Consider the following 16,985-nt stretch of genomic DNA (forward strand, 5'->3'; position numbering starts at 1 on the left):
TCCAAATATATGAGCCTATAAGGCCCATTCTTACTCAAATCATCACAGTCATAAAAAAACACAAATTTTATCAGCTGCATCAAGTTTTGTTTTGTTTTGTTTTGTTTTAAAGAAAAAGCTTTATTTTGTGACCTAAAGTATTAATGAATACACTGGAAAAAAGGAACACATTTTTGGTTGCAAGTGATATAAAGAGACTGACAATTTTTTTTAATGTCAAATTGACCTTCAGTAGCAGAACTGGAACTGCTTAACTGCAGTGAGAGAAGGAACAGTGTGAGCAGATTATTTATAAACTCACTTTAGGAGGCAAAAGGCCTTGCTTAATCTCCAGTTTCGGTTCTACCACAAATGACGGTCACTGTGGTCCTCAGCTGTTCTAAACTGCAAGGGGCAAGCTGGGCTCCACCCCAGAAGCTGCGAGAGGAGCTAGAGCGGACAGCTAAGTAGAGCACCGGAAGTTAGAGGTCAGCATTGGATCCTTTATGACAACTGTCCATCTCTCTGCCATGCTCAGAAGCAAGGATCATACTTAGGTCCTTTTACTTTATTCTTAGGACTTCTTTCAGGACTGGTACGTAGTCAATGCTTACCCAGTGGAAGAAGGCGGGGAATGGTGAGGGCGGACGAGAAGCAAGCAGTGCCGGCCAAGCCATGTAATCTGTATAGTGCGAAGGGGAACGTACAGCCCTTGTTCACAAAGTAGGAGCAGTGGTGCCATCGGGCTGCTGAGATGGTGCCGCAGATAAAGGCAACGCCGTGCAAGCTTGGCCACCCAGGCTCTCTGCCTGGAGACCGGGGAAAGGCGCACGGAGAGAACCGATACCACAAAGTTGCCGTTGGACCTCCTCATGTGCACTGTGGCACGCCATCTCCCCAGCTCACACACACATGTAATCCCCCCACACACACATAAACAAAACTCAAAATTATAAATCACAATGAATCCTTCTCCCCGGACCCCATTTCGTTGTCTGCAGGTTCTGAATCTCTGTGTTCTGTGTTCAACTGCAGACCAAAAGTATTACTATGTAAATATTGTCTTGACAAGAGAGAAACTACATTAGCATAGTGTTTATTGTAGTATGTTGTTATCATTCTTTGATTTTACTATTAGTTATTGTCAATTTCTTTCCTGTGCCTACTTATACATTAGGTGTATATTGTATATAAAACATGTTTGTGTAAGGTTTGGTTTCAGGTACCCACTGCAGGTCTGGAATAGCAGGGGTGAGGAAATGCACTATCAAGAAAGAGATTTTTGTTTTGTGGTTTTTGTTTTTGTTTTTCTTCAATTTCTCTCAACTTTTCATTTTTTTTATTTGCTCTTTCATGTCCTAGGTAAAGAACAATTGAAAACTGATTTTTATTAGAATGAAACTTACTACTTATCTTTATCTTAAATGCCACTCTACATTCTTAAAGTGTGTGTGTGTGTGTTACAGTGTGTGTGTGTGTGTGTGTGTGTGTGTTACAGTGTGTGTGTGGAGGTCAGAGGACAACTTAGGAGAGTTGATTCTCTCCCACCACCATGTGGATTTTGAAATCGAACTTGGGTTGAGTGTGTTCACCATGTAGGTCTTAGAGGACAGCATCTTCTAGAAAACATGAGTGTATTCACCTTGTATGCCATAAAGAGCAGAGCCCTATAGAAATACATGAGTGTATTCACCATGTAGGCAGTTGAAAGACTTAGTCCCTTCCTCCTTGGAGACTTCCTACCTTTCCTCTCTATACACTCTCTATTCTCTAAAAAATGCAGAGAAAGTTTCTTCCAACTCGCTTCTTAATGTGGTGAGATGAGGTGTGTGTACTTGTGTCTGTTGGATATAAGACATTTGAAAAAAATAGTCTGAAGAATGAAATCAAATAGTAATTTGAATACTTCTTGTTATGCTTTTCATCTTTAATTGGACTGTTTTTTTCACTTTGGAGTTATTGTTGAGATAGCTTGTGTCTTAAAAGAAAAGGAATACTTTTTCATTTTTTAAGATATACGCATACAGTGTGTGGTTTTGACATGCTAGTTCACAATTCCCCATGCTGTGTCTATAGACCTCACAAATAAATGTTATATGATGGGACTCTGCTATCCAACTGAGACATGAAAATGAAATATTCAAACCTGAAATAATTTGAGAGGAGGGCAAGGCAGGAAAGAAAGGAGCCTCTTACCACAATGTTGAAAATATACCCCATATTGAAGTTATTATGATACCACAAAAATCTGAATGCAATTTAGATGGTTTGGTTGAGGGTAGATGGCAGAGTACATGTGTGAGGTGGGGGGAACCCCAGGCATATGGACAACATTTCCAGAAAACACTGTCAGCTCAAGGTCAGCTGTCCCCACAAGTATTGAGAGGTAGAAAGAAATGCTCAGATGATGTTTACGTTTCAAATAGCTCTGGATAATCTGTATAATGATTTGTTGTATTGCTATTTAGATGGAATGTGTCAGCAGGCAAGCTAAATTCAGTAGAAAACTCTAGAATAGTTTCTTCCTAATGATATCAGCTTCACAAAGCAAACAACATTCAGAGCCTTTCTAAACAAGTGGACTACAGCACTCTTCACATGGCATCATCAGCAGTCAGTGTCAGTGGAAAGCAGTGTCCTTGTATGACATCATCAGCAGTAAGTGTCAGTGGAAAGCAGAGCCTTGTATGACGTCATCAGCAGTCAGTGTCAGTGGAAAGCAGTGCCCTTGTATGACGTCATCAGCAGTCAGTGTTAGTGGAAAGCAGAGCCTTGTATGACATCATCAGCAGTCAATGTCAGTGGAAAGCAGTGTCCTTGTATGACATCATCAGCAGTCAGTATTAGTGGAAAGCAGTGTCCTTGTATGACATCATCAGCAGTCAGTGTCAGTGAAAAGCAGTGTCCTTGTATGACGTCATCAGCAGTCAGTGCTAGTGGAAAGCAGAGCCTTGTATGACGTCATCAGCGGTCAGTGTTAGTGGAAAGCAGTGTCCTTTGCACAGTGGCATCAGTGGTCAGTGTTAGTGGAAAGCAGTGCCCTTCACATGGTATCACTAGCAGTCAGTGCTAATCATCAGTATTTTATCTGAAATAGCACTGCGTTTGCAGCAGAACTCATGGCTGTTTTCTTTACGCTGGCTCTTTAGGGACACTTTTCCATTTTTTTGTCACTTTCCAGTAGCAAATAAATGCTGGTATTTCAGACGACTGCATGTTCTTTTTTTGTTTGATTTTGAGACAGGGTTTCTCTGTATAACACTCCTGGCTGTCCTGGAACTCACTCTGTAGAACAGGCTGGCCTCCAGCTCACAGAGATCCATCTGCCTCCTGAGTGCTGGGATTAAAGGCATGCACCACCACCACCCTGCTGTTTGTTTGTTTGTTTTTGGGGTGCTGAAACTTATATGTACCAGAGATGCTTTGTGGAGCTGCTTTGCCTACTGAGAAAAATATGAAAGACTTTGATTAGTCTCTTAAGAGCTCTTCAGGATAGTTCCACTGGTGGATTTGATAATTAAAATTGCCGCTGTCCTATTCCAGTAATAATGGCATGCATGTAGTCCAAAATAGTATTTCATCACTGTATGTGTGATAGGGCTTTTGTGTGTGTGTTTGTTGTGCATCTTTCCCATGATACTTCACAAAAACCAAAAGACATAAAGGTGTATGTGGTATGTGTGTGTGTGTGTGTGTGTGTGTGTGTGTGTGTGTGTACATTTAGGACTGGCTCAATGGGATAATCTTTTATCAAGTCATTTAACATCCAGTGAATTTTTATTGAGGACTTACTAGTTTTCAAGCACTATTTGGCCTACAACATACCTTTTAAACAAAATAGACTGAGGTGTCATTTTGGTGGTTTTCTTTCAACTTCATAAGCAAACATTCTCATCCTGAGTTCTCTCATACAATAGCCGTTTACTAATTGAAATGTAAATAAGCTGATGTGAGATACATTGACTTCATTGTCTGTATTTCTCTCGCTAGTAGCTACATGTGACAAGTGCATTAGGCAGTGCAGACAGAAGTTTCTGGCATTCCAGAAAGCCTCCTACATAGCACTGATGAGTATCAAGAAACAAATCAGGGCTGTATCAGCTGGATTAACCACAGCACATATTAGTAAGCCAGTGAAAGAAGAGCAGGAGCCAAATTCCTTCTTGATGTTTGATTCAACACTCCTTATTCCTGGAGTCTTGGGATCTGCTTGGACATGTGTCAACACCAGGCACTTCTAGGAACAAAAGCTTTTTCTAAGAGATCTTTATGCATTTGCATAAGGAGGAGGCAGGAGGCCAGCATGGGTTCTGTCCCTCCATTTTTGATATGGATTAGAAGTATCTCTGTTTGCTGGCCTGTGACACTGAGAAATGGTGGCGCCCCGAGGGGGTGGGACCTAATGGAAGGAAGTCATTGCAGGTAGTCTCTTCAAAGGGATACTTGGACCCCAGCTCTTCCCTCCATCTTTCACTTTCTTGCCATCCTTAGGTGAAAACTGTTCTGCAATGGTCTACCACTGTGATGCTATCTATGTCTTATCACAGGCCCAAAGGCAAGGGCCAAGTGACAGCGGTTGATACCCCTGAAGCCATGAGTCCAATAAACTTTCCTTCCTTCTAAGTTAGGTGTCACCTCAGGCATTTTGTCACAGCAGCAGGAAACAAAATATTGGGTCTTCCATATGGTCGTGGCTACTACTGTAGTAGTCATGATTTTTTCCCTGCGGCATGAATCCCTTTGTTACAGCCTTCCGGAGAATTGCTTCATTTTGGATTGGATGTGGATGAATTCTCTTTGCCCTTCCTCATCGTGGTTCAGATCTGCTTCTCATTATTCTAGTAAATAGCTCAGATGGCTGGATTTTTCATCCATCGGATGGCAAGAGAGCGAGGAGGAGCAGGCTTGAGATTTTTGAGTAGACTGTTTTGAGATTTCTCTTCTGAGGCTCATGTGTGTTCACTTGGCTCTGGAGGAGCCTCTAATGAAAAAAGCAAGAGTGGACTGGATTTGGGGACCTGGCTTCATAGACTCCACATGGCATAGCATTTGGCTTGATATTTTTCTTTCCTTTGAAATTGCATTCAATATCTTTGGCAGTATTATCTACCATTTGAAAAAGAAAAGTTTTATTGTATTCTTAAGGACTTAATAGTTACCTTCCCTGGCACTAGACTTTCAACTCCCTGAGAAGATTAGGATAGAAATTTACATCAATGGAAGAGGGAGACTTGAACCTTCAGCCTTACATTTTGATTAATTGTTCCTTTTACAAACCGATATGGAAAGGAAACTTATTTTTAACATGTTGAACATGGTTCATGTGAGAAAACAGATGTTTATAATAGGAAGTCCTATTGTGTGGAGGGACTTACCAAGGCTCACTTACAAGGCTTACAGGCACCTACGTCACAGGTCAGATTTGATGTCAGGACCATTGTGCCTGCTGTCTGGATTGAGTGATGACTGAGATGGCTAATCATTACCATTATTAATGACCCTCTTAGAAGGCAAACAAGAGGAGGAAGTCTGGTGTCACTATTAAGTCTGCCTTTATGACGGCTCAAGTATCATCAAAGTTACAACTGTCTATGGGAATGTAGTCCAGAAAGTAAATATTTTGGTATTTCCCATGGTCTTAGACAGCAAGATAAACATGTGGAATTAGTTTCGTGTTCATAGTGGCCAGATACTCTGTGTTGTTGCTACTTGGATGTAACCACTATTGTTTAATTATATAATATTCTGTGTCACCAGAGTTGAATATAACACACAGCCCAGCTTTTCCTCTGAATTCCTTTCTGAAAGCTCTTGTCTTGGGCCATGGCTTCTCCACCTGACAGCCTGTGCTGGCGTTTGAAGCAGCCCTCTGTCCGTTTCTGTAGTGGTAATCCTTCCCTTCTCCAAGACCCACCTTTCCCATGCCCCACTTCACATCTGCGTGCATGCTGCCCTTGGCTCTCTTGGCACCTCTGTGAAGTTTGAGTGCCAGGGCTCTCAGTCACGTGGTCCCACCATTTCTCACTTATAAACTCCTTTTCTGTCCCACCTCAGCATCTCTCGTCCATCTCCAGAAGCTGAGTGTTATCAAAGCAGAGCTGGTGATGCCTTGCTCTTTGTATAGAATAGTGCTTGATGCTCATCCCTCCACCTTCCCTTTGGGCGGGTCCGTTTGCGTCCCCTCTCTTTCCTTCTGTCCTGTGTCCTCCTGTGAACGCCACCCTTGTCGTGACAGTCTACCTCTCATCATACCCTAGCATTGCCATGTGTGTGCCTGTCCTATATGTCCAACAAACTCCAGAAGAAATTCCTTTGCATCCTCACAGAGTTAAAGCAATTAAGCATATAATTATATCTAATCGTTTGGGGATGAAACCACTCATTTTCATAACCTTTCAAATAATTCAGATGCTCTTCCACAGCTGTGCAGCTTTTTAAAGATGGCTTTTACAAAGGAAACATTCTACTTCCTTTTCTATGTTCTCTGTTTCATAAGCCGCACCAAATATTTCTGTGCTGTATAAGAGCAAACCCTGTGTTCTGATATACAGATGTTAAGGTGCACACAGATACATCTATTAAGCTAGACCACTACATTTATACAGTCATGTCAGACATAGTATTATGATGATGTCATAGTCCCTGACGGTGCTGTATACAGGACAATGACTCCCTAAAATTACAGACCAAAGTTCATTGAATTGTATGGAATTTGAGTCTGGTTAATTTTGGTGTGTGATGTTTTTATTTAATTTCAAGGATTTTTTAAAACAATGACATTTAAAAAATAAATATCGTTCAAATTTGTTTAAAATCCACACTACTCACATGACAACTGTCTGTGTGGAAGTTCAGTCTAGGATCTTCATGCAGTGGCATATCTTATGATACATTTCACATTTCTCAGAGTATATCCCAGTTGTTAAACTGTGCGTGACAACATAATACACTCATCCAAGTAACCTCATACCTGAGATAAATACAAGAATTTTTAATCTTACCAATGATAAATATGCACAAATAAAAGCCATTGTTAGGTACACTTTACTTAACTTGCCTTATCCAGATTTGACAATAAGTGGTACAATGAACATGTAATAAAATGGACATATCTACCTATTTCTGACATTGTCTTTCCAGAGATTACTCTAGGAAAATGTAGATCATAAAGCTAATCCTACATCAGAAATCTAAGTTAATGAACTGAGAAAATGGTCGAGTCTATTTGGTATCATAATGTCTATAACTATGAAATACTGAAAGCAAACTAAATACTGATAATTGGGAAATATAAATTGTGTTGAGTAGAATATGATGCTATATCGGGGTGCAAGTATCTTCCAGAAAAAAATGCTTAATAAGTTCTGAGTCCTTAGGCAAGTTATCAGACTCTAAGCACAGGCTTCTTCCTCTGGGCACTGGTAAACCATCTCATAGTTTAGGGCCAGTTTGGCTTTGAAGGGAGGGAAATGTGACCACTCAGTCACATTGGTCTGAACCAGTAGGATCTTAGGAGTGTGAGTGAACTTGCAGTTCCTTCTAGAGGCGTACCTGGGATGTGATGGACTTTTAGTGTGCATCTGTGAGGACTTTCAGTGAGACTCTGGCCAGGCTAGAGGCATTTAGAGTCATGACTTACATATCAGGTGGAAGCTGTTACTTTAGGTGGAAGCTGTTATGAAAGGAATTTTTCTGTTTCAGGTATATCCTTTCTTGTGATTTTTTTTAAGCCGCATAATTTGGACTTTATTATGTTTAGCTAAGACCTTACTATAAATGATCCACTTAAACAAAATAAACAAATAAAAAATACACATGCTAAGGCTTTTCTTTCTCAGTAAGATATCTACATATGTATATATACACAAATTATATTTTTAGCAGAAAAAAAAACAAAAATTATATTGTTTGTTTAGTTTCAATCAGCCAGACCACACACAGCCTCCTTTGACTGTCCTCATTGTAATTTCAGGATTTTGATGTTTAATTATTTATGTCATTTAGAAGGCAACAACAACAATAAATCAATAATAAAAAACAAATGTTCTGAAGAAAAACAAAATAACATCCCCTTAAGAAACCAAATGTGTTAAAGCATATTTTTAAAACTGTGATCCAGGCGGAGTGTGTGTAACTGAATGGTAGGTCATGTGCTGAGCATGCACAACACCCTGGTTCAATCCTTAGCATCACTGGGAAGTCCTCAGAAAACAAAACCCAAAGACATTTGTGACACATTTGGAAACTTTACAAGGGTGTGTGGTTTTCATGAGGGCAGTCAATACACCCCTTAAAATTTTGTGAGGACTAATTAATTGAATGCCAAATGTGGGATCAGACATGTGACAGGCATCCAAAAATGGGTGGTTATTACTACTGTATTTCAACAATAAGATGCCAGATGCTGACGTTCTCACATTCCTCCATGCATTGTTAAGAAAAACAAAAACAAAAGCACCCCAGTTGAACTATGATGGTGTATTCTTTTAGCACTTAAATTTTTAAGGGCTCTGTGAGTCTCCTCTAGACTTTTTAAAAAGCATATTTTGCTCCTGAGTAAGAAGAAATATGTAAGCAACCTTCACTGGCCCATGTATCTCTCCTAAGTCTCCTGTGTACCATAGGCCTCTACTCTGTGCTTTCTTGAGTAGCAGCAGGAGCAGTAACAGTCATGGAGGAGGTCAAGCATTGTTAAGATTGCACTGTGCTTGCTGGGCGGTGGTGGTGCACACCTTTAATCCCAGCACTCGGGAGGCAGGGTCAGGCAGATCTCTGTGAGTTCAAGGCCAGCCTGGTCTACAGAGCAAGATCAGGACAGGCACAAAAAACTACACAGAGAAACCCTGTCTTGAAAAACAAACAAACAAACAAACAAACAAACAAAATTGCACTGTGCCACCTCTGTGACTGGGTTCTGAGACTCAGAAATTCTTTCTTATGGGGTTGCTTTTGAGCTCCACACAGTTGAATCATGTGTTTCTGAAGGTGAGGAAGCCTCTGTCACAGTCAGTGAACTTTGTTAGACAGATTGATGTTCACTGTTCTGACTGCATTGGTTCTGAAGATGGCTGGCTTTGCTGACTTGTGTTTCTCAAATAAGGTAGGAATACATGCACTGTATCATAGTGAAAGGGTTTCTTTTTGGGCATCTTTTTGCCTTATATTTTAGGAAACATTTAGCTGTGCTTTGCAAACAACAACAATGAATTTCTTTAGTTACTCATGAATATTTGCTTCTCTAAATTTAGGTTCATACTATCTTGCCTTTCTGTACATAAGGGAATGTTTTTGGTAAATGACAAGATACCATGAGTCTTAAAAAGTTTTTATTAAAAAGGTATTTCTGTTTGTGTGTGCATGTGAGTGTACATGCATGTGCCATGTTGTGGGTGTGCAGGAGTCAGTTCTCTCTACCATGTGGGCTCCAGGGACTGAGCTCATGCAGTCAGGCGTGGCAGTAAGAACCCTTACTGACTGAATCATCTTGCTGCTTAGAGATGATATCTTAAATATCAGTTAATTAGCTGCGGCAGCATCAACGGTGAGGTAACTGGGCAGAAGGGACACATTAAGGCAAGCTAAGATAGGCACATGCAGTGTCTGTCTCCCAGGACAGAAAGCCTGCAGTTGCTGGAGCCCACTGAGAATAGGCCAACTCCCTGCTTCACAGATGTGAAAATGTGGAAATGTTGGGGAAGAGGCTGTCACAGAATCACCAACTGAATGCAGAGCTAAGAATAACATTTAAAGTGTTACTAAGAAGGAGCCAATGAATAGTTTGCATTTGAGGGCAGAAGTTACAGAAAAGACAAGGTCTTGATTTTTCCATCACAAAACAAGCATCCTTGACCAGAAATACCTTTCATATAACTAGGAGAAATTTTGGTTCTAGAACGAGGGCTAGAGGATAAAAGAAATCATCTTAAAGCACTTTAAATGTACTACTCTCTAAATATATTTCATTTTCTACATGACGATAGTTTTAAGATTTTTTTCTATTATTAGTGATGCAGGAGCCATATCTGAGCCTCTTTCATTTTTTAATTTTACAATATTTAATGCCATGTACCATTTAGGCATAAATATTATTTTAAAAAAATAAATACAAATTTGGTTTGGGATAGGGCTGTAGTACAAGTGTGAGGACCAGCATTTGAATCCTGAGACTCATGGAAAAGGACCAAGCTGGTAGTGTGCCTCTGTAATCCAAGTGCTGCAGTGGGGGATGGGACGTAGAGACTAGAGAGTTCCTGGAAATCCTCAGGGCCAGCCACCAACAGGAGACCTTGCCTTATACAAAATGGAAGATCAAGACTGATACCCAAAGTTGCCCTCTGACCTTGCCACACACACACTGTGGCATTTGAGTACCCACGCTTGTACACATACACACAAATATACATGCACACATACATAGAGAAAAAGATAAAAATAAGTGTCTAAGGACTTCCCCTGAAGTTTTATTTAGTGCACAAAACCATTTAAAGCTATACCATTTCATATGGTAACTAGCCTTATTCTCATTTGATTGCTATGGAGAAGTGGCACGTTAAATTATACCATAAAAGGGTTACTTGGAGGTATTACTCTAGATACTTCTGGGTTTACATTCATTTGAGGATTATCAACATGGGAGTCTAGTGGGGGCTCTTCCTGCAGCTGGCTCTTACCCACTGGTGACCTTGACAAAGAAAGCGGCATGCAGCCACAGCCTAAAATACTGGAACTTCTGTGTGGTCCCCAAAATGGCAAACTAGAGGGGAGAGGGAAGCAGGCGCACTGAAGTCAGTGGTTTTGCCTGTTCTGGGACGTGTTTTTCTTGAGTTTGGTCATGCAGCAAGGCCGTGGTCCAGTTCCTCACGGGGTACCTAGCAGGAGCAAGGCAGTCCAACTGGTCAGAGCAACCTTCCAAGAGGGGCTAAGGCGGGGATCAGGGAGAGGACTGAGGTGTGAGGTTCACACAGTGGGGAAGGGCCGAGACCTTGAGAAAACCGAGAAGTCCAATTATCTGGAGTAGAGGAGACAAAGCCCCGGCCCAGGCCCCTGCGCAGGTGATTTCCAGTGATCTAGAGTAGAGGGACAAGGAGCCTCAGCCCCGCCCCCGCGCAGGTCACCTCTGGGGCTGAAAGGGGCTGTAGAGAAGGCAGAGAGTAAAGAAAACGTGCATTTACGCCTGTCCCTCCCTCCCTCCCGCCCTCCCACTCCACACCTGCTCTCCTTTGCACTGGGCAGCTGTGGTGTCAGCGTGAGGACAGTGACTTGAGGACCACAGCCAGAGCTGCTCCCACCGAAGGACACATGCTTACTTCTCTGCAGGTCCTTAGTGAGAATTCCCCATGTTAATGTTGCATTTCACTCTTGAAATATAAGGCAAATTATTAGCGTGAAGAAAGAATAAAAGCTGGTGTATGCAGGTGGGTACATGCGTGCTTGGAGTACTCCTGAGGTCGGTGGACTCAACACCAAAATGGTAGTCAGAATGGTTTATGTCCAGCTCCTCACATTTGAGTTTCTACTTTCTGAAAAGTTTTGTTTCATAATTTAGTAGGCAGTTATGCTATTTGTTTACTCATGTATTATCACATCGAGTTTTATATAACAACTCTTTGTCACCAGCTCTTGTCTCATAAGCATTCTCTTTTGTTTTTGTATTTGAATTTACGCAGCAGCTTAGGCCCTCTAAGCAATGTTTTATTAGTGACCTTTCTAAGTATTGTCACTATGTCTCATTATATTAAAGCAATATCTATGCTAAATACCTATGCATCGTTTCCTGCTCTAGCTGGCAGTGGAACCTGGGAGAATGGAGCCTAAAAATAAGGCAGACTAAAAGTAGCCAACGTCATTCAGAGCACCATACAGTTTATACTCTCAGGCAGTGGTTTTCAACCTTCCTAATGCTGCGACCCTTTAATGCAGTTCCTTATGTTGTGGTGACCCCCAACCATAAAATTATTTCATAACTGTAATTTTGCTACTGTTCTGAATCATAATGTGAACATCTGATAGGCAGGATATCTGATATGCGACCCCCAAAGGGGTCGTGACCCGCATGCTGAGAACTGCTCTGAGGGCTAAGCAGTGTCACATGAGTGAAGTGTACAAACACGTCAATCTGTACACAGCTATGGAACAGCAATAGCCAGTTGTAATGAATAATGTAAAGCAAGCTCACTCCTATGGGCTACACCCAGGAGGGACACAAAAGAAAGTCCCAAGAACAATTCCATGTTTTCGAAGACACTGAGCTCACAAGACTCTTGTCTTATTTTCTTGAAGTTTTCTTACAAGCACTCAGAAATCCCCTCCAAAGACTCCATTCTTAGGCTGTGTTCAGAAAACACACGACATGGCTTTTTTACTCGCTCTGCAAGTTGGCATCAGGAAAAGAAATTCTGTAGTAGTGCTTCTGTGCTGACCAAATACTGTCTACTTCTGTTTTCTAATAAGCTACCATAGTTCGTTTATAAGTATAGTGGCTTGTTAGGTGATCAGTCTAAATGACACAGAAGCTGTTTTAATGCTGAAATGACTACGGAGTATGTAGATACTAAATGGTACTCCAGGACTCACTCTTACACTCTGGAGGACTTTGTCAAAGGCTCCAGAAGCACCTTAGAAATATGTCCTCACTGAGAGGGTTACTAAAGTCAATTTTAGACGTTAGTCCAGTAAAGGTTTTGCTGGTAGTAGGAAGATGCTTTTGTAGCAACTGTTGGTTTATTATGTTACAATGATTTGGAGTAAGAAGCAGTTTTAAGTTTAAGGTCCCCTTGAAAGGATTCTCAGGGTTGTTTCTTTCTTTCCTGATTTGCCTGGTGGCGTCTATTACAGGTAGATAGAAATGGGTCAGTGGACTCAGAAGTCTTGGTTTATTGCTCATGACAGTCAGTGGGAAGCTCTCTGGTGATTATATACAGAGTTTCAGCTTTGGTTTAAGAACCTGCTCTATGCACCTGGAAGGAAGAGCTTGCCAATGTGGAAGGAGCCTGAGCTGTATGCTCATTGTGCATCAAGAGCGTGGTTCAGCTACCAATAGAACGGAGATGACTAGCGGCCAGCCAGGCTTTGGGGAGGATTCCTGGGAAAGAGAGGAGGCACGCGTGTCCTGATTTTCATGCCTCTGGCCCCTCTGCCATAAGGATCTTACCCACTCACTTATCCTTGGGATGCCTCATGGGAGCCTTCTCCTGACTCCTCCTGCCTTGTACACTTCACTTCTTGAAGCTGCCTTGGGTGGTCCCTTGGGTGCTAGGGCAGTGTGCTGCTGTCCTGTGTGGTGATGCTGAGGTCCCCATGCAGCACTGATGTCCCGAGGATCGCGGCCTCCACATTTTAAGGTGATGCCACACTTCCTCAGGTCTTTACTGTAGCCCAGAACAGTAAAGACCTGTTCTTCCCAAGAAAAGTAGGGCCAATGGCATTTCTTTGCGTCATTTTTGTCACATGATACTGACATGGGACTAGATGGGCCCTTATAGCCCCCAAATCACTCTCGAAACCAGTGTCATTAGCTTTTGTCACAGCCCAAGCAGCTGAAATGCCAGGATCTTCTCTCCATCCCAGCTGCCCCCATGGTATCTAGGGGTTCTGTTCGTGCCAGATCCCCTTCAGCAGAGTGTAAGGCAAATGGCATGACATTCCTGGTGGCCTGAGGCACCGATCATTAAACAGACATGCAGTGCATATAGGTGCTATTGGCATAGGGCAATGCACTCCTCACTACCACCTCATTCAGTCACTGAGTCCCTGGAGGAGGCTGTCGAGAATGTCAGCCCATCACCTGAAAACCCTGGCACCAGTCAAGAGGCCACTTTGCTCACTGTCATTTGTGTGCCAATTCCAAATCGGCTTTTGCATGCAGGGCTGGGAAGAAACAGTGGATGCCGCCGTTGCCCACCTATTGAAAACCTGCCTGTCGAAGAGTTCCAGGGAGCAGGCTTTGAACCTCAGCAGCCAGCTGAACACACCCAAAGACACCAGCCGCCTGAAGAAGCACATCACCTTGCTGTGTGACCGACTAGCTAAAGGGGGGCGCCTCTGCCTGAGCACCGATGCCGCGGCCCCGCAGGCCATGGTCATGCCAGGTAAGAATCCTGGGGACCCTCCCAAAGGACAGTGCGCTCCCCAATTATAGGAATGTGCCTGCAGCTGTGTTTGGGTTTAAATTTCATATTAAAGTGATGATAGCCAAGAAAATTGCTTTCACGTTTCCCCTCACATATCCTAGGGTAACCACGTGGATAAATATTCTCCGGGTATTTGCTTGCTAAACATTTCTAGAACGGTATGTCTTTTTTCCCCTTGCCTCTGCCTTTAAATATATGATCCATTTTGTTTTGCTTCTAACCAATAAAAAGAGGATTAGAGAATAAAAGTGTTTTTAAGGAAAAGTTTTACCAAATGTGATCTCAAGATACTGCATTTCATGAATGTAAATAACATGATACAAGAAACTAATGTGATCCAGATGAGCTAGATCCCTTCTGCTGTTTCCCTGGACTGTGTTCATTGGAGTAAGGGGCAAGAGTCCAGGGGAGAGACCCAGGATCAGGGAGGTGAACGGGCAGGCGTCAGGATCAAGGCATCTGTGGGTCAAGGTGGGGAAAGTGACCCAGGTTGGCCCCATGTGGTCCTTCATGGAGGGTCCAGACATCAGACTTGGCTTCTCACAGTCTGGGTCTGAGTGGCCAGTCACCCTGCACTCAGGTCCCTCAGAAGCTCCCAGCCCTATGTCCCCATCCTGGCCCGTCTATGGCAGCTCACAGAGCATGCCACCAGTGAGGCTGTAAGACACTGCAGCTGCGGCCTGCTTTTACTAAAGCAGACACCACAGTTTGGGAAGTGCCGTGATTCTCTTCTTTCATGTATGGCTTTTGTCCCCTGCTCTGTGCTGATTTCCTTCCTGTTGCCTTCCTTCTCCCTTAAAGAGAATGCCTAGGAGTTAGAGGGATTCAGGTGAACTCTTCACAGGATAAGCATGGAGGCTGCACACATAATCTAATAAGCCCAGGCTCCAGAGGCAGACAGACCAGTGTTTGGATCTTGCCTCTATCCCTTTCGGCTCAACTGTCCCTGGGTGTTGCTTCCAATCCTTCTCTCTCTAGATCAGTGGTTTTCAACCTGTGGGTCGCAACCCCTTTGGGGCCACATAGCAGATATTTATATTATGATTCACAGCAATAGCAAAATTACAGTTGTGAAGTATCAACGAAATAATTTTATGGTTGGGGCTGCCACAACATGAGGATCTGTGTTAAAAGGGTTTCAGCATTAGGAAAGTTGAGAACCACTGGCCTAGATGGTAAGAATAATGATCCTTGCCTTGCTGCCAGGGCTTTCTGTGTTTGTAAAGCACTTAGCACCATGCTTGAAATAGGAGCTATAGTTAGTACTGTTGTTGTGGGTATGTATGACCCATCCCCTAAATCCAGCAATGAGAAAACATCCAGCTTGTGTTCCAGGATGCTGTTCGGTTATTTGATTTTTTTTTTTTTTTTTTTTTTTTTTACTACAACTCCATACAGAACCCAACTTTTACTTCTAAGGAATATTTTTCACCTGTGAGGCAGTTCTCATGTGGTTTGATTCACATGGGCCTCATCATCCTCCTGTCTCACTCTCAACGTCCTCTTGGCCTTCTCTCTGTCCTGTCTGCCTTCAAGGAGTGTCTTCCTAAGAAAGGCTCCATGATGGAGGACCTGAAAGCTCTTTCTTCTGATTGGCTCACAGTGTGGTGCAGCTGTCTCTTCATGCCTGTTGCTGGGTCCTAACAGCTCCCTCGGGGGAGGGGATGAGAAGACATGGTGTCAACGATACAGACACCAGGAGTCAGGTGAAAAGCAGACAGCAGACGCGTTTATTCGCCTTATATACCCTCCTCCCAGGACCCAGGCTGTGTCCTGATCTGGTGACATTGTATGGTCGTCCCTCATTGCCTGGGCATGATCAGGAACTCTGATGGTATCTGTCACTAGGCCCTCAGGCAGACTCCCCACAATCAGGAACTCTGACGGTGCCTGTTGCTAGGCCCTCGGGCAGACTCCAGGTTGGCTCATAAGGAGTACGTTATGTGCATGCCTTGGCAGCTGGTTTGAGCCCATTTCCTCAACCTTATGGGCCTGTCCTACTACACATGCCTACCCACAGGAAAAGAAGTGGGATTTCTGGAGGGAGGGATGGGTTCAGCACACCTGATCCTGGGCATAATGATCCATGTTAATTGTCAACTTGCCAGGATCTAGCCTCATCTCAGAGACCAGCTTCTGGGTATGTCTGTGCCAAGTACCTTGATGTAGAAAGACTCATCATAACCCTGGGCTAGGCCATTCCCTCTGCATGGACTATGCAGAATGGGAAAGCAAGCCAAGTATTAGTACTCATCCCTTTGGTCCCAGCTGCAGACTCCATGTGACCAGCTGTATTAAGCTCCTGTTGCTCTTCCTTCCCCGCTATGGTTGACTATACCCTTGAACACTAAGCCAGAAGAAGCCCTTCCTTCCCAATTTTTTGGGGGGGCGGGGAACAGGACATTTTTATCACATCGACAGGAAAAGAAAGAAACTAAGAAAGTGGTCTCCAGTCAGTTGAAGGTTGCCCAGGCCTTTCTGTGGACCCCAATCTAAGCCTGGTTGAGAACAGAAGCCCAGAGTGTCCTTTAGTCACACTTAGTGGTCATGGAACTTGGGCCATTTTTCTTCAAGTAACTGAGCAACCGGAAGGTTGTTTGTATATCTAAGATTTGGAATATCCAAGCTGTCAGTGTAAAAACTTGGTATATGTGGACGGTAGAGACAGAAGAAGGGAGAAGGAGGTGGAAGAAATAAAGAAAAAGAGGAAGGAAGACAAGAATCACGTTTGTTCACAGCCTAGGAGCATGAGCCAGGCTGTGCCCTTCATGTGTGTCTAGCTGGGCACTTTCCCTGGAAACACGGTAGCTGAGTGTGCTAAAGTCTTGCTGTCCGTCATCCCATTAGCTCTTACCTGCTGGTGACCCTCCCCCCTGC

At 43.1% G+C, this 16,985-nt stretch overlaps 1 protein-coding gene across 3 annotated transcripts in view; it reads left to right on the plus strand.

Annotated features, from left to right (window-relative positions):
• Window positions 1-16,985, plus strand: part of Bbs9 (Bardet-Biedl syndrome 9) — a 425,345-nt gene that overhangs the window by 343,036 nt on the left and 65,324 nt on the right. For all 3 annotated transcript variants that reach the window (XM_006991684.4, XM_016009926.3, XM_016009929.3), the window contains one exon: window positions 13,844-14,066. In XM_006991684.4, the coding sequence (XP_006991746.1) occupies window positions 13,844-14,066 (223 nt within the window). The remainder of the gene's footprint in view (window positions 1-13,843; window positions 14,067-16,985) is intronic.

The sequence above is a fragment of the Peromyscus maniculatus genome, chromosome 7 (genome assembly GCF_049852395.1).
Source record: "Peromyscus maniculatus bairdii isolate BWxNUB_F1_BW_parent chromosome 7, HU_Pman_BW_mat_3.1, whole genome shotgun sequence".
Lineage (NCBI taxonomy): Eukaryota > Metazoa > Chordata > Mammalia > Rodentia > Cricetidae > Peromyscus > Peromyscus maniculatus.